The sequence below is a fragment of the Podarcis bocagei genome, assembly GCF_964188305.1.
Source record: "Podarcis bocagei genome assembly, chromosome: 4".
In the NCBI taxonomy this organism is placed as follows: Eukaryota; Metazoa; Chordata; class Lepidosauria; order Squamata; family Lacertidae; genus Podarcis; species Podarcis bocagei.
This window is the reverse complement of record NC_138128.1, coordinates 42,200,362-42,216,932: the sequence shown is the minus strand read 5'-3', so window position 1 is coordinate 42,216,932 and position 16,571 is coordinate 42,200,362. Positions and strand designations below refer to the sequence as shown.

General features: G+C 41.8%; 1 protein-coding gene across 5 annotated transcripts in view; it reads right to left on the bottom strand.

The window, feature by feature from the left end:
* MYO7B (myosin VIIB) overlaps positions 1-16,571 on the bottom strand; it is a 64,144-nt gene that overhangs the window by 28,506 nt on the left and 19,067 nt on the right. For 3 of the 5 annotated variants that reach the window (XM_081189307.1, XM_081189308.1, XM_081189309.1), the window contains 13 exons: positions 15,959-16,015; positions 13,319-13,456; positions 12,380-12,532; positions 11,954-12,052; positions 10,804-10,898; positions 10,486-10,570; positions 9,687-9,905; positions 8,173-8,280; positions 6,617-6,784; positions 5,616-5,840; positions 4,584-4,745; positions 2,691-2,768; positions 341-468 (listed from right to left, as the gene is read on the bottom strand). In XM_081189307.1, the coding sequence (XP_081045433.1) occupies positions 341-468; positions 2,691-2,768; positions 4,584-4,745; positions 5,616-5,840; positions 6,617-6,784; positions 8,173-8,280; positions 9,687-9,905; positions 10,486-10,570; positions 10,804-10,898; positions 11,954-12,052; positions 12,380-12,532; positions 13,319-13,456; positions 15,959-16,015 (1,715 nt within the window). The remainder of the gene's footprint in view (positions 1-340; positions 469-2,690; positions 2,769-4,583; positions 4,746-5,615; positions 5,841-6,616; positions 6,785-8,172; positions 8,281-9,686; positions 9,906-10,485; positions 10,571-10,803; positions 10,899-11,953; positions 12,053-12,379; positions 12,533-13,318; positions 13,457-15,958; positions 16,016-16,571) is intronic. The other 2 variants (XM_081189310.1, XM_081189311.1) reach the window with 2 other exon arrangements.

Sequence of the window (16,571 nt, the reverse complement as noted above, 5' to 3'; positions counted from 1 at the left end):
AAATGGATGAAGTTAAGATGAACCCAGACTTTTCTAGCTGGTCATTTGGATATACTCTGTACAGTGGTACCTCTAGTTATGAACTTAATTCGTTTTGGAGGTCTGTTCTTAACCTGAAACTGTTCCTAACTAGAGGCGTGCTTTCACTAATGGGGCCTCTTGCTGCCGCTGCACCATCCGCACACAATTTCCATTCTCACCCTGGGGCAAAGTTCTCAACTTGAGGTAGTTCTTCCAGGTTAGCGGAGTTTGTAACCTGAAGCGTTTGTAAGCTGAGGTGTTTGTAACTCAAGGTACCACTGTAATCTGAAAATGTAAGCTGCCCCTTAATATATAATACCTGATGGCAGGACGCTGGATAGCATTGCCAATAATGAAGTGCACTTTCTCAAGGTTAGACATAGGTCCCTCAGACACAGTGCTTTCCTCCCGAAACATATCTTCCCCATTGCTCAGCTGGTTAGCCACCTAAAATGAAGCAGGAAACCATTTTCCTCCTCTTGCCTGAAAGGTTATTTTCAATAAATACACTTAATTCTGGGATAGGAAATTGTTATATATAACTGATAACATTCTCTTCTATGGAACCATCCCCTTGCCTCTACACTCACACACACACACACACAAACACACATCTCCTATATATACTTAATTTTAATTTTATTCACATATAGGAGCATAGGAAGTTGTCTTAGACTATCAGTCCATCTGGCTCAGTCTTGTCTGCACTGATTATCAGCAACTCTCCAGAGTTTCAGACTGGGGCCTTCCCATCCCCACCTGGAGATGTCCAGGATTGAACCTGGGGCCATCAAAAACAGATGCTCTGCCATGGAGCTAAGGTACTTCCCCTAATTTTACTTTGTCATTTATATACCTCTCAATTAGCCATGTTCTTTGGGCAGTTCACACATTGAATCATCAATGAAAACAACCAAATACAGAAGTAAGCACCAAAACAAAAAGTAGCACAAAAACATACAAAATCAATAGAACATCACTAAAGCATAGCAAGGGGAGAAACACAGGAGTTTTAAAAACTAAAATACATTCAATTTTAATTATTAAATGACCTGAAAGGGAAAGAAGGGGGCTTAACCAACCACTGGAGAGATCCTAATGCAAGCGATGGATGTGTCTTTCTGGGGAGAGCATTTCATGACCAGGGTGCCACCACTTAAAAAGTCCTCTCTCTAATAATCATAGAATTGTAGAGTTGGAAAGGACCACCAAGGTCATGTAGCCCAACCCCAGGCAACACAGGAATCTTTTGCCCAATGTGGGGCTTGAACCCACGGGCCCTCAGATGAAGAGTCATGTGCTTTACCAACTGAGCTATCCCAGGTGACATAATCTGACTCACTTCACTACACAAGGGGAACCTGGTTGAGGGCCTCTGATGAAGATCCTATGGAAGGAAGTGATCCTGCCTCCAAGCCATTTATAGGGATTTAAAGATTCAATTCAATGTTCAGTGAATGACTGAAGATTCAGGATATACAAAATAAAGTGCTTGTTTACACAGTGCGTTGTTAAACTAGAGGCAGTGATGACCACCAACTTGGATGGCTTTAAGCGGATTAGACAGATTCATGGATATAGCTATCAATGGCTACTAGCTGCATTCAGTATGCTTCTGAATACCAGTTTCTGGAAACTGCAAGAAGTGCTATTGTGCTCAGGTTCTGTTGTGAGCTTCTCATACGCATCTGGCTGGTCACTGTAAGAACAAGATGTTAAACTAGATGGGCCCTTGTTTTCTCTCACAGGACTTGTCTTACATACTTAATTCATAATTCAAAGTGATGCACTATGAATGCTTATTTGGAAGTAAATCCATCTGTCCCGTCATATTTATTGTGGATCAGAGGATCAATGCCAACAAAATGTGTTTGGTGGGACTTGGTCCTGAATAGGATTGCAGCCTTCATTTCCTTTTAATTCTTGAGACATAATCCTCCCACCCCCTATTGCAGGGGTCAGCAAACCTTTTCAGCAGGGGGCCAGTCCATTGTCCCTCAGACCTTTGGGGAGCCAGACTATATTTTTGGGGGGAAATGAACAAATTCCTATGCCCCCCAAATAACCCAGAGATGCATTTTAAATAAAAGGACACGTTCTACTCATGTGAAAACAACAGGCAGGCCCAGCAAATAACCCAGAGATGCATTTTAAATAAAAGGACACATTCTACTCATGTAAAAACACGCTGATTCCCGGACCGCCTGCAGGCCAGATTCTGCCCCCGGGCCTTAGTTTGCCTACCCATGCCCTATTGTCTTTGTGCCTTCTTTATAATGTTCAGCAAGGTGGTTGGGGTTCTTTTTGTCTTTTAAGTTCTGTGCAAGCAACCAAATTGTCCTACTCTTACAAACATTTCTTTTTTCATTTAACATCAAGTCTGGTCACTTGACTCAAAGAACCGGCTCCCCTTGCTTTCAGAATGGACATGTTTTCATATGCAATTTTTCTATTAAATTACTGTTTCCCAGAATACTTATTATTAAACAATGTAGTTCAAGCCCAGGGCTTTTCCCCCAGCTTGAACTCATCAGAACTCAGTTCCGGCACCTCTCAGGCGGACACCATTGATATTATAAGAGAACAAGGGAGGCATTCGTGGTGAGTTCTGGCACCTCTTTTTCTGTAAAAATAGCACTGTTCAAATCCAATGTCAAAACATAGCCTACCTTTCCAGTCAGCTTGGAGTTGCGTTTTAGTTTCACAGATGAAATGACATTGGAGAACTTGTCCTTCCTGTTGTCCCTCTAAGACAGAAATGTTCATTATGAACTTTGATCCTCAAAAGTCAGTGGCAACTGCTAAATTAAGGGAAAATATTCTCTACAGTCTCAAGCACTGTTTCCTGAGAACTTTCCAGTCAAGTAGTACATGCAGGAATTCTGATGCAAAATAAGAATGATTTGCTGTCCACAGTATATGTTATACTGGTGATTCTGGATTCCACAGTATGAAAGACACACGTGGATGACATATCAGACTATTGCAAACTTTTGGTTTTAACAAGTTCTTCATAAGGCACAGGTAATCACATAAAGAAGTGGAGAGAAAAGATGCCATGGGAGCATGTGGAGCTTTTAGGCATGCATAGGACAGCCAGGCTCCAAGAAATTCACCAGCAGATCACCTGGAATCAAAAACACTTTCTAGAATGTTGGTAGACTTTCATATTAAACATTTGGTTGAAGAAAACACTTTGAGGAGCAGAGGTAGGTTGTTCTCCAGCTTAGCCAAGGATTTTCTGAAACCACTTTTTCTGAAACCCTAACTCTGCTTTCACTGTAGTCAGAAGCAAGACAAGGGTCTTGCCAAGTACTTTGCAGATTTTTATTTTGAAAGAAGAATCACACACTAGACTATCTCCCCCTCCCAGGACTATAAATCATGTACTGAGTAATGTAAATGGAATGTAGGACTTTCTTTTCACACAACAGAGTACTAATGAACTATGACCCAGTTTTCTTCCAAACCAAAATGGGTTACAATTAACAATGGTCCAATCATAGACAACTAGCCTGTCCTCATTAATTATACCAATTCAAGTCTGCAAGGACTAATTGCAGGAAATTAACAATTAAGCCCCAGAATCCAGCTACAACATGGAACAACCATCTGCAAAATTCCTTTCATCTTGGCCAATCAAACGCAGATCCCCTGGTCCATACACACTGTACCAGTTATATTAATATAGCACTTAATGACCCTCTTGGCTTTGCATCTCTATGATGGCTGCAAAATCAGGATAATTATCAAGCATCTCATAGATGGAAATTCTTGGTGAGTGTGTTACTGGCAGGAGTTGCATGGGTTTGAATTAGGAGATTTGGCTCTAGTCTACAGCTGCCTGGTGTGTTGCACCTACATGAAGGCCATTTAGCATCTCCATGTTCTGGGTAGACATCCCAATCATCTAGGTGGGTCATCGGATCCTCTAGGAAAGGAAGAACTGCAAGAGATTTCCTCTTTCTTATTAGGTCTTGCATGAGCAACATGGTCTTCCCAAGCAATGGTGTGTGCCTGTATCCTTCGGTTGCTTTCAGTCCTGCCTCCTAGTTTCTCCTTTGGTCTGGACTTACTCTCCACCCCTGCTCTCTCAGCTCACCTCAGGCTGCTCCCCACAGCCCAGCCTTGACAGCCCCACATACAGCCTGGGAGTTTGGGGAGGTCTGCTTCAGTTCTTGAATGTAGCATATTAAAATGCAGACTTCTAGCCTCCAGTTACCAAGGTCAAGCTCAACATGCGTTTGTAACTTAGTGTGTTTTTTTTGCTTTATAAAACAGTTGTGAAAGTCCCTCAGTCCGGGTCAGGATTGCAGCACTTGGAGATGCGGGGTGAAAGGTCATCCTTCCTACACACTGACATTCCCCCTCTGAGATCTTCTCCCTCCTCCAAGATGCCACTGCAAATACAGTAGTACCTCTGGGGGCAAATAACTATTTTCTGGGTAATTTTCTGGGGGAGAACAGCACAGGCGAAAAGGTTAAGATGCAAATACTTCAAAGGGAGTGGTCTAATTTTCATAAGATTATAGCTGTGAAAAAAAATGTCGCCTTCCTCTTACCACATCAGGACTGCAGTTGCCTGTGGGCTGCAGCTGGTTTTTCTTGCCAAAGGTATCATAGACCTGAGTCACTTCAGAGGTGCTCTTGCTGTTGGTGTTTTTTCCTAGCTCTGGTAAGTCACCCATGAACTGCAAGATGGTGGTCCAAACGGCTAGAGATGCCTAATACGGATAGGACACACATTGAGATTGTTTTGCATAGTAATGGTAAAACTAACGTGTCACATATTTTACCCATGGGTATTTGCATGCACTTAATTCCCACAGAGGTTTGTGAGGTTCTGTGTGCCTGTACTGAAACCATAACAACTTTGTGATATAATCTGCAATAGTAGCAGTAGCTAGGCAGCAGCAGTTCAGTCAGTAGCTGGCACTGGTTTTTGCTAATACTGTACTGTAAAACCAGCTTGTTAGTTTGTCCTGTGTTGAGACACAATATGGAGGATTATAAACCGATTCAGTAAATCTTAGTCAATCTTATAAACTTCATTTATTAAATCTGCATATGAATAAATACATATTCTCCCTTTGTTTTTCGATAACGACTGCATGAGGCATTCCCTCCCATATGTGAGAGACGGTGGTATTTTTTTAAGTGCCTGTGTTTTAAAAAAAGTTCTTAAAAAATTGCTGCCCAGTAAATTAGGGTTTTGCTTTTAACTGAACAAATATATTGTAAATCAATTAATCTAGCAGTTGTATTGACTAAGGCTGCATACACACCATACATTTAAAGCATGTGCCTTCCCAAAGGATCCTGGGAACTATTGTTTGTTACAGGTGCTGGGAATTATAGCTCTGTGAGGGGTAAACGACAACTCCCAGGGTTATTAAGAGGGGGAGAACATCCTTTAAATGTATGGTGTATACACAATCTAAATCTTGCATTCTAGCATTGGTGTTCTTTCTATTTTATTTCTAGAACAGCATTTTGTGGCCTGCAGAAAACAAAGGGGGGGGAGAATAAGATCTAGGGTGCTGCTAGTGTTGTCCTCAGAACTTAAGCAGTACAGCGAAGAAGAGTTACACTACCAGAATATCATCCTTCTCCTCATGGTAGAGCAATGGGTGGCGCAGCGGCCGTCGAATGTGCATATGTGTAGAGGAACCTTGGAAGTAAGTGGCTGCAAATTTTGGAAATGAATATTCTGCAAGACCACTCGTCTCCTCTTCCTCTTCCTCCAGCTCCATGGCCATTGGGATCATATCCAGGTCTACCTCGTTCAGTTTGTACATCTGTGTCTTTGTCTCTAAGTCCTAAAGGGCAAAGAATCACAGACTATGACACAGAAGAAGAGAGCATCTCTCTTTCTCTCTCTCTCTCATGTTGTTATTGTTAAGTTGTGGGTGAACATATCAGATGACACAGCGATTCTTCAAACAGCTCTTGTTTATTCACAGACCCAGAACAGAACTGAACTGAAGGGTTCAGCCAGCCTGCTTATACAGAGCTCCACTACAATGCAACAGTAACAACTTTCTGTAACTATCCAATCGCTGCACGTCACTTTCAATTCCTTATTTGCATATGTGGACCTGAGTGAAAACTATATACAGTATCCCCCTGCTGGCCCAGGGTGAGAACTTCAGTACATAACAGTTATTCTTCACTCTCTGCCTTCCCACAGAAACATCAGTGCTTACTAGTCCTGATGGCTGCAGTGTTTGGGGAACATGAGTCAGAGAGCGTTGTTGCACTCGTGTCCTGACTGTGAGCTTCCCACATGCATGTGGTTGGCCACTGCAAGAACAGGATGCTGGGCTAGATGGACCTTTGGTGTGACCCAGCAGGGCTCTTCTTATACCGAGGCTCTAGCAAGGCTGTTTGCTTGTCTGAGGCATTTCTACCCTGCCTTTTAGCCAAGACACTCTACAAAACTGTGTCAATGTCGGCTATTAAGAAGCACCATTGTAAGGTGTGCATAGTGGACACCTTCTCTATTAAGATAGTATCTCCAGGTGGCCAATTCATATGCTGTTTTCCCCCCTGGGGGTGAACAGGCCTATACAATACTGACTTTACAGCTGCTTACCTCAAAGCCCAGAGGAGCCTGTCCTTCTTGGCCTCCGATTAAAGAAGGTAAGAAACCAAATACTCTGTCCACCATTTCCTGGTCACTGATGACATCATATATTGCTTCATGTTTGTCGTCAACAGCATCATATTTCCTTAGCTTCTCAGCATCCTCTTCCAGCTGTTCCTGTGGATATGAATCCATGTTATATGAATCCATGTAGCCAGCTCTAGGAACTTGTGGGAATGAAAATCTGTACACACACCAAATCCTCATAGGCACAAAGTGCAAGTTTGGATTTCCATGGCCAGGAGGACAAACAGGTTTACAAAGTAAGTTACTAGAATGCATATGGGAATACTCAGGAGCAAAGTATGCAAGCTACTCAGAGCATACAAAGATGGACCAGATATTTTCAAATGTTTCTAAATCTCATCTAATTCTGTAAGCAATCTACTCCTTATAAACCTAATTTCTGTCACCTAGATTTCCAGGGACAGGCACAGTGGTATCCTGGTAAAGCAGATCTAAGTAGTAGATATCTGACCATATACAGTATATACAATATACAATTAACTGTGTAATCTCACTGTATACAAGTTGTACAAGTGACAATAAAGTATTTCAATATAACATGCTGGAACTAAGCTTGCTGAGACCAAGCATATGCTCTTGGATTCCAAGCAAATTATTTCATTTTCAAATACGTATAGGGAACAAGAAGATTTCATGGTGAAAATAATTTGCCTGGCTAGTAAAGGTAAAGGGACCCCTGACCATTAGGTCCAGTTGCGGATGACTCTGGGGTTGCGGCGCTCATCTCACTTTACTGGCCGAGGGAGCTGGCGTACAGCTTCCAGGTCATGTGGCCAGCATGACTAAGCCGCTTCTGGCGAACCAGAGCAGCGCACGGAAACGCCATTTACCTTCCTGTCGGAGTAGTACCTATTTATCTACTTACACTTTGACGTGCTTTCAAACTGCTAGGTTGGCAGGAGCAGGGACCGAGCAATGGGAGCTCACCCCATTGCGGGGATTCGAACCACTGACCTTCTGATCGGCAAGTCCTAGGCTCTGTGGTTTAACCCACAGTGCCACCCGTGTCCCAATTTGCCTTGCTACTTCTTACTTTAAAAAAATCAGATGACCTTATAAGGAAAGGTGTGGGGCACCTTTAACCCTCTAGATGTTGATAAACTACGACTCCTATCAGCTCCAGCAACCATGGCCATCAGGGATGATGGAGGTTGTAGTTCAGCAACACCAGGCAGACCAAAGGTTCCCCACCACCTGTTATAGAACCATAACACATGCATGAAATGAACTTCACTTTCACAAACGGCAAAGTAGTGACAACAGGTACAGATGGGAGGACATTTGTTGCGTATGATGAACTTTCCTAATATTTCTGCACAGACAGAACTCTCAATCAACATGCATGTCTTTCTGCTTTGGAAATATGTCCACTTGCATCACTGTATGTGACCTGCTGTGGAAGCACACATTTCTTCTGTGGGAGTTTCTTCTGCCTGAATGCCATCATACATGAGAGCCCAGCGACCGAGAGAACCTACCTTTTCTATTCTAAGTGCTTCTTCCCTTGCTTTCTTTGCTCCAGTTATTGGAAGGAGATGCTTATCTTCCTTGAAGCGTAGCTGTCTGGCTTCCAGTTTGAGTTGCTGCTGCAGGTAACAGAAACTTACTATTGTTGTCTTTAGCCAGATTTATCACTTTGCACTCCCTCCTTTCCAAATGATTCCCAGCCTAACATTTGCATATAGCAAGGGCAAAAGTCTCACTGTGAGTCCCCTTCCAGACAGCCTTTCTATTATGCATCCATGATGATTTGTGCTCGTGATCTTGTGGGGAAGCCACATGTGATCTCAATTTCAATACTCTTTGCACCTGGAAAAGTTTTGGGCTGGTCACACTGCTTCATTTCCATTCAGGGCATACCTAGTAACTTCCTGCTGAAATCTTGTAACTTTTTACACCAGGAATGTTCTCGTTTATTTTTTTCTCTGCTTTTGTTGAGCTATATCCTCTCCAGACAGCAATAATATGGTAGCAGTGGGGAAGCATCACAGAGCAACCAATAAAGCAGAATAAATGCACCACGAATACACTATTATTGCATCAAGAACATAAGAATCGTAGAGTTGGAAGGGACCACGAGGGTCATCTAGTCCAACCCCTGCAATGCTGGAATATTTTGCCCAATGTTCGGCTCAACCTCATGATCCTGAGATTAAGAGTCTCATACTCTACCATCCGAGCTATCCCTGCAATGAAACACCAGTTTCACCTTTAGAATTTGTAAATACTACTGTTAGAACCTAAATATCTACCGTATACTGGTGTCCTTATAAATCAATAGCTTTCATTCTGTATTTTAAAGTTGCATCAAAAATATTTTGGAAAATTAATGTCTTTTAAAGTCATCACATATCATTTTGGCTGTGAACGATTTTTAAAAATTTATTGCAAGTGCTAAAGGCAAAACTTATTCAGTGACATCCTGGGAAACCATAGTGTTAGTGTGACTGGGCCTAAGAGGACTTTTTCACTTTTCCCTGCTAGTCCTGGGAGGAAACAAACCATGTACTCTGGATTTGCAATACATCCAAAACAAGGATTACAGTGTTTCACTCCCATAAATGCATGATCTGTATGCATTCACTGATCATAGTTTGTTGCAGTAAAACATGGTTCAGTGGACATAAAGCAAAGGCAGAGATTGTGGTTTGTTTCTTCCATGCTCCAGTGAAGGAGAGCTAATCAAGTCTCTTAACCATGGCTTGTGACATGTGAATGAGGCCAATATATCTAACCCTGAACACAAACAAATTGAATTGGTATGTATTTTAAATAATTCTTTTCTAATCACCTTGTCAAGAGTTCCAAGACCTCACCCTCAACTGTAGTAAGCAGGGGGTCATGATTAAATGATTATGTAGTGTTCAGTTATTTTGTACCTTGAGGATACTAAAATCATCGCTAGGCCAACTCTCTATTCGCAGGATTTGGCTGCTGTCAAGCTTTCCTACTATGATGCATCATGTGCTGATTATGATCCAACTGTACCCACCTCTCTCTTCATTCTCTGGAAGCTCCTACGAGCAAACATCCCTCTGGCATAAGCCTGTATCACACACACAGCTTTCAGCTGCTCAGCTGTTTTCTGGCGCATCAGGTAACCTCGACACAAAGCTTGGAACTTAATCACACTTGCCCGGGCGGCCTCATATTGCTTCACAAGCTGCCTGCTCCGGAAAAGGGCCTGCAGGCGCTCAAAACCCAACATGATCTAACCACACAAGAGAAGAAATGGACAAGGTGCATGAACAGCAGGTTAAAAATGCTTCAAATGAATAAATATTCCATTGTCTTTGAAAGCATCTCATGGAGGTCCTTGCTACAGTGACAAAACCAAATTTATTTTATCCACCTCCTATCTTATCCATACACTAAAAGCACATCAGGAATACATGCAAGCAACAGTCCCGTCCCCCCCAGATAAATCAGCCATCTGTTAGACCCTAGACAGTTGTTGCATTAAAAACAACAACTGAACCAAGGCAGGGATCCAAAGAACTATGTGAAAAGCACATCCAGGGGGATTTTTTGACACTTTCCCCTTTGCACAGCAGAATGTTGTGCCATAGCACAACTTGCAACATTTCAAAAGCAGCCCACCATATAGTTTGAGGTGTGTGAAGTTCCATAAATAGTTCCATAAGTAGCTGTGCAGCTGATTCTCTGAATCCCATTCAAAGAAATGTTTGAGTGTTCTAGGTCTTTTAGTGTAAGAACCTATGAATAGTGTGCCTGGCTATGCAGAGCCCATTTTGATAACTGCATCTGAAAGATCCACGCAAGCTTTTTACCATCTTGAAGTTCTTTCGACAGCAATATCCCCTCCAGGCTGTCTGAATAACCACAGCACAGCGCCTCTGCCTCAGAAACTGTTTCCTGCAGGCAGAAGGAATTAAAACAAAAACAAAACAAACCTCAATATGCTAACATTAATCCCAAAATAGTGGGTCCAGTGGAATAAACCCAGAACTGCACCCCCTCCTCCCCACCTCACACACAAAAGCCACCTGCATCGAGCCCAAGAAAAATGCAATTTTCTCCCCATGGGTAAAATACCTAAAGGAAATTAACAATCTGATTTCATTTGATACCTTTAGAAGCATTTTTACCTTTCCTTGAACCCTCTCAGCACTTTCTGAATTAGGATGGCTTTCTCTGTGAGTGCTTTGTCTCGCTGCACCTCCAGTACTGTATCATGATAGTCCTATTAAAGAATGGAAAAAATAATAATTCACATGTTTATCACCAACTAATCTAATCTAAAAATCACCACATATAAAAGGGTTGTAACAAAACAGAACCAATCAGTCTGTATATAGGACAATATATGAGTATTGCTCTTAGCAACAAAATGTATTAGAGAATCTGTGATGGAAATGGAGGAAACACTTCTGCTTTGTCATCTAGTGTCAACTGATTTAGATCCAGGTGAGGGGAACAAGGGGGGCAAGTACAAAAATTAGGCTGGATGTTACAACAGCGGTGAGGTCAGCTTGCAGACTCAGCTTCAAGATGGAGAGTAAGTTCCTCTCAAGCATGGGTGTCCACAGAAATAATTTGGGCAGGAGAAGACAAGGTCTATGACTTGTAAGTACAAGTTACAGATAGGTAGCCGTGTTGGTCTGCCATAGTCAAAATAAAAAAATTCCTTCCAGTAGCACCTTAAAGACCAACTAAGTTAGTTCTTGGTATGAGCTTTCGTGTGCATGCACACTTCTTACATACACGTGTATCTGAAGAAATGTGCATGCACACGAAAGCTCATACCAAGAACTAACTTAGTTGGTCTTTAAGGTGCTACTGGAAGGAATTTTTTTATTTTGTAAGTACAAGTTACTGAGTTGTGACTGAACCCTGTGCACCACTACATAATGCTGAAGAGAAGCGATGAGAAACAATTCATAGAAGATCAGGCAAACAGACCTGAGGGAACAGTGCTCTCACATAGGCCCTATCTGCGCTATACGTTTAAAGCTGTGTCGTATCACTATAATCTGTCATGGCCTCCCCCAAAGAATCCTGGGAAGTGTAGTTTGTTAAGGGTGCTGAGAGTTGTTTGGAGACCCCTATTCTCTTCACAGAGCTACAATTCTGAGTGGTTTAGCAAACAATCCCTTTGGGGAGGGTCACTCTGTGAGGGAAATAGACGTCTCCTAACAACTCCCAGAGCCTTTCATGATCTAAAGTTCCCAGGATTCTTTGAGGAAAACCGTGGCTGTTCAAAGTGGACAAAACTGTTAGATTAAACCAGTAACTTACTTTCAGGAATACTTTGGTTCTTCCAATTTTCCACTCATCATCTTTTCCTATCACCTTCTCACAGATGTAAATGCAGCACTGGCGAGCATCATTCTTCAGCTGAAATGTAAATCAATTGTCACATTTATGTTTGGTTGGAAACTTAAGAGGCCTCATGAAAAATAACTAAGAAATGGGCACCAGATTCTGGTCATACTCTGGAAGTGCATTTTTACACTAGAATTGGTGAGATTTATATCACTGGTAATATTGCCATATAAATTCTTGCAACTGCTAAGGATGACTTTAAAAAAGCATAAATAAAGCAACCCACTTCTTGGTGATGTGCTTACTGGATATGTATATAGCAGTAAGAAGGGATTTGAGTTTTACAAATCAATATGCCTCTTATTGCAGTAATAAGGTTGATCAGTCCTGCTAACTTGCCTGCTCACGAGAAGACATTGGCTGCAGAACTCGGTATCTCTCAAAGAATTCTGCAAAGCCATAGCGAATTGGGTAGCCAGCTTTCCTAATCCGGATGGTTTCCATCATTCCAGAGTAGCGCAGCTGACGGATACAGAGTTCTCGGTCGAACAGCTGAAAATAAAACACGCAACAAAATTTGACACAAACAACCTCGGTTCTGTATCATATACATTAAGTGTTCCTGTTTATTCTTTTCACACCTCATCTTGGGTCTAATGAAAAATATATCTCTTTCACATTTTCAGTCAAGTTGGGATACCAGAACAAGCACAGGAGGGAACAAGGGATGTCAATATTGTCGTACATTTGCTAGAGTCACCCACTTGCTTGCTTCTTATTCGTACCTGCCTATTAATACAAATTTTCGCCAAAATGAATGGGCCAGCCTATTAAACCCTGGAATGTCAATCACATAAAGAAAATTAGATCTGAATGTGCCATCTGCAGGAAACTGCTCTCATTTGGAAGCACCCTGTCACATGCACCACCTTGCCCCCATGACTGGGGGGGCGGGGCGGGCGGGGCGGGCAGGGCCACACGACTTCAGCACACCGGATATGCATGCCCTGCTGCATGCACGCGTGGTGAAAGCATGCCCTGTGGCATCCTCGCATCTTGCACACACACCCAGTGGCATGCTGACATCACTCACACATGCTATGGGGTGTGCTGACATGTTGTGCAGGTGCCCCGTAGCTTGTGCATGTGACACAAGTGTGCCCCGCAACATGCAGGGGGGCTGGCCCTTTCATTGGATTTTTTTTTTTTTTTGAGGGGCTGGCCCCCATCCCCCACCTCTGCTAACTGTACAATTCCTCCCAAACGAATGTCCTTTCTCTTCAAACCAACAGATGCTAAAGACAAAAGCTTGATCAAGATATTTTAATGAAATATTACCATTGGCCTCTTGTAGTCATTGGGTTTGATACAGCGGATAAAATACGGCTGGCAGTTACTCAGGATTTTCATCAGCTGCTCCAGGGACTGTTTGAACTGCCCCCCTAACGTAGAGAGACGCTTGGTGGTATCTGACCCCTGGGAGAGCAAACCACATGTCTTGAATATCAATTCAACACCCACATGCATTGAATGCCTATGCTGCATTATACATATATATACTGCCTCGGTGACTGAACACCCATTCACAGTGCACTCCTACACATGTTTACTCTTGAATAATAAAATGCTGATGAGGCACATTTTGCTTGATGCTGTGATGTAGACAAACCAATAATGAAAATGCTAATACAACCATACAGGGAAAAGCCCTTTCTTACTGCTTTGCATTCGCATTAAAAACAATTCAAGCAATGCATTTTCAGAGAAAATGTGTTCTTAATATTGCTGGTGAATATGCCCTTAATAAAAAGCCATACTTTTTATGACTGACAGGTTCTCTCTTTGTCTACTGTGTCCCCCTAGTGGACATTTGTAATGTGTGTCTGAAGCTGTGGAGCATATATCCATTGCCTCTCCTGTTATGTTTGTAGACCTGAGGTTCCCTTTTCAACATGGTTTGTGGGACCTATTGGTTTTATATATGAAGTACTACTGCCCTCCAATGGCCAAAATCACAAACCAAAGGAAACCATCCTTTTATAATACCAACAGTCAACTTGCTCAGAATTCTTCAACAGGCATAGATGTATAAAGGAAAAATGACAAATGTAAAAGAGAGGGTGGTATTATGTGTCTCTACTGGAGCTGACCTGATACTTTTTTGTTGGATATTTTAACTTCTTTAAACAAAGAACATAAAAGTTTAAAGAAGAACTATGGGTAATATCCAGCATTACTCATATTCAAAATAGACCAATTAGTTAGAAATTACCCTCTATAAACTAGGTTACAAACGAACATTTAATTATCTCAACGCTGTAATAGTGTTATTGTTAATGCCACAAAATGGTGGAGTGGCAACTCAGATGTGCAAATTCAACAGAGTAATAACATAGGGGTAGCTCTTGCCTGCTCTGAGGGGGGAAAACAATAACTGGACAGAACAAAAGTCTAAAGAAAAAAAGACATGCCAACCAAGAGAATAAAGGAGGTAAAATGAAACAAAATTACTATGAATAGACACATATTACATATTTTAACCATAGCAAGAATTATTCATGCGAAGGCATGGATGAACATTCAAAAACCCCAATGAACTTGACATAATTAGGAAGTTATGGGAACACGTAAATACAGGCAAACTAGTAGCAATGTTACAAAATACTGTAATGTCAATAACGGTAACTACAAGATACTTAAAAGCGTTAGGAATAGCAAGACAAGTGGACTTTTTATCATTTACATATTTTTCCCCCTATAACTTCAATATTTAATGTTTATACATTTATATATTTATATTTTGGAAGAACTGATGCAAAAGAATTGTGATTATTCTGGATGTATTTACTCTATTCTGGTAATTTCTTTTAGTTTTTAAGCACTGGAAAGCTATATAGCTTGAAAATATCTGAATACAATTGTGTATGTACCAGGAGTACAAATGTAAATGGATAAAACAAAACAAAACAGGATCTTCCATTCTGTATTTCATAGAATCATAGAATCATAGAGTTGGAAGAGACCACAAGGGCCATTGAGTCCAACCCCCTGCCAAGCAGGAAACACCATCAGAGCACTCCTGACATATGGTTGTCAAGCCTCTGCTTAAAGACCTCCAAAGAAGGAGACTCCACCACACTCCTTGGCATTTCAATGGACATCTATGCCCAGGGATGGCAAGCTTCAATCTATAGGTCTAATTAGGCCACCAGTCCTCCTACATGAGACCATGTAGGCCAAGGCACAACCAACTGCCCTACACTTGACATCATATATACTATGTACAAGCCTGGCTCAGCCGAAGAGAGGTTTGCAGGCACCACCAACCAGCTGACCGCTGGTGCCTGTAATGGCATATGCAAACTGCTGGGGAAAACAGCACCTGATTAAATTTGCTGATTAAAATCTATCTTTCCCTTCCTTCCAAAAGAGCCCGGGTTCAGGTTTTCAAACCCCCAAACAAACTCAGAAGCAAAAGATAAAGGAGCAGCTGTGTATATGAAAAATATCTGAATAGGGCAGGTGGCAGCTGCTTTTCAAGTAGCCTTGAAACCTTGCAATTATTCTGGAAGCTGATGTTTTCAGAGAGAGATAAACACACTAGGTGCTTTCCTGCAAAGAAACAAGGACATCTAGGCATGGGCATATCTCTCAATGTCAGTTTCTCTCAGTGTCTTATTTTTAAAGCTTAAGTTCAGTTAGCATGAGCATATGCTCCAGAATGGGGGAAATGTGGCTAGCTAACAGGACATGCATGTTCTGCAGGTAACTTAGCAACCTTTGTCAGAGTTGCAGGGGAATGCCTGAAATTTTCCCAACAGTAGGCACAATCCAAAGGAAATAGTTCACCTTCCAGCCTACTGAAATAAAATAGGAATTGCACAAACTCACAGCTGCTAGAGAAATAAAGCTAGGTGATGGCTTTAGGGTTGTTGTTGTTTTTTTTCAATCATGGCATTTCTTCTCCAAGCAGTTTACCTGTCCAAAGGCAGCAGGTGATGTTCTGGATTGCACAAAACCCCGGCAGGACAATGACTGGTGGCAAAAGGACAGCAAAAGGGAGAGCAAAAAGGGTGGAATTTTGAAAGAATAAAAGAGGAAATGAACAGATGGATAAGATAAGTACAGCAATTATTTGATGTTTCACTACAGTTAGATTGAAGATAGTGCAGGGGGAAATCTGAAAAGAGCATCATGTGGATAAATCCTAAACACTTGCATTGGCACAACACTGCAATAATGTCCCTGCAATGCTATTACAACATGATGGCTGCGAATTTGCACAGCCTTTCCTTTCTCCAAATAGTTGAGGACAATGTAGACTGATGTTATCTCATTTTATCCTCACAATAACCTTGTGTCTGAGAGATGTTGGCTAGTTTGAGATTACCCAATGACCTTCACAGGTGAGTAGGGATCTAAGCCTAGGTTTTCCTGGTTTAGGGCCAATATTCTAACCACTTCATCACACTGGCTAAATGCTTAGAAATGCTTCATCCTGATTTGCCAGTGCTATGACTGCAAAATTGTAACACCTGCACTAGTTGGACTGGGCTTGCTCCTCCTCAGCCACTGTTTTGCAGTCAATAAA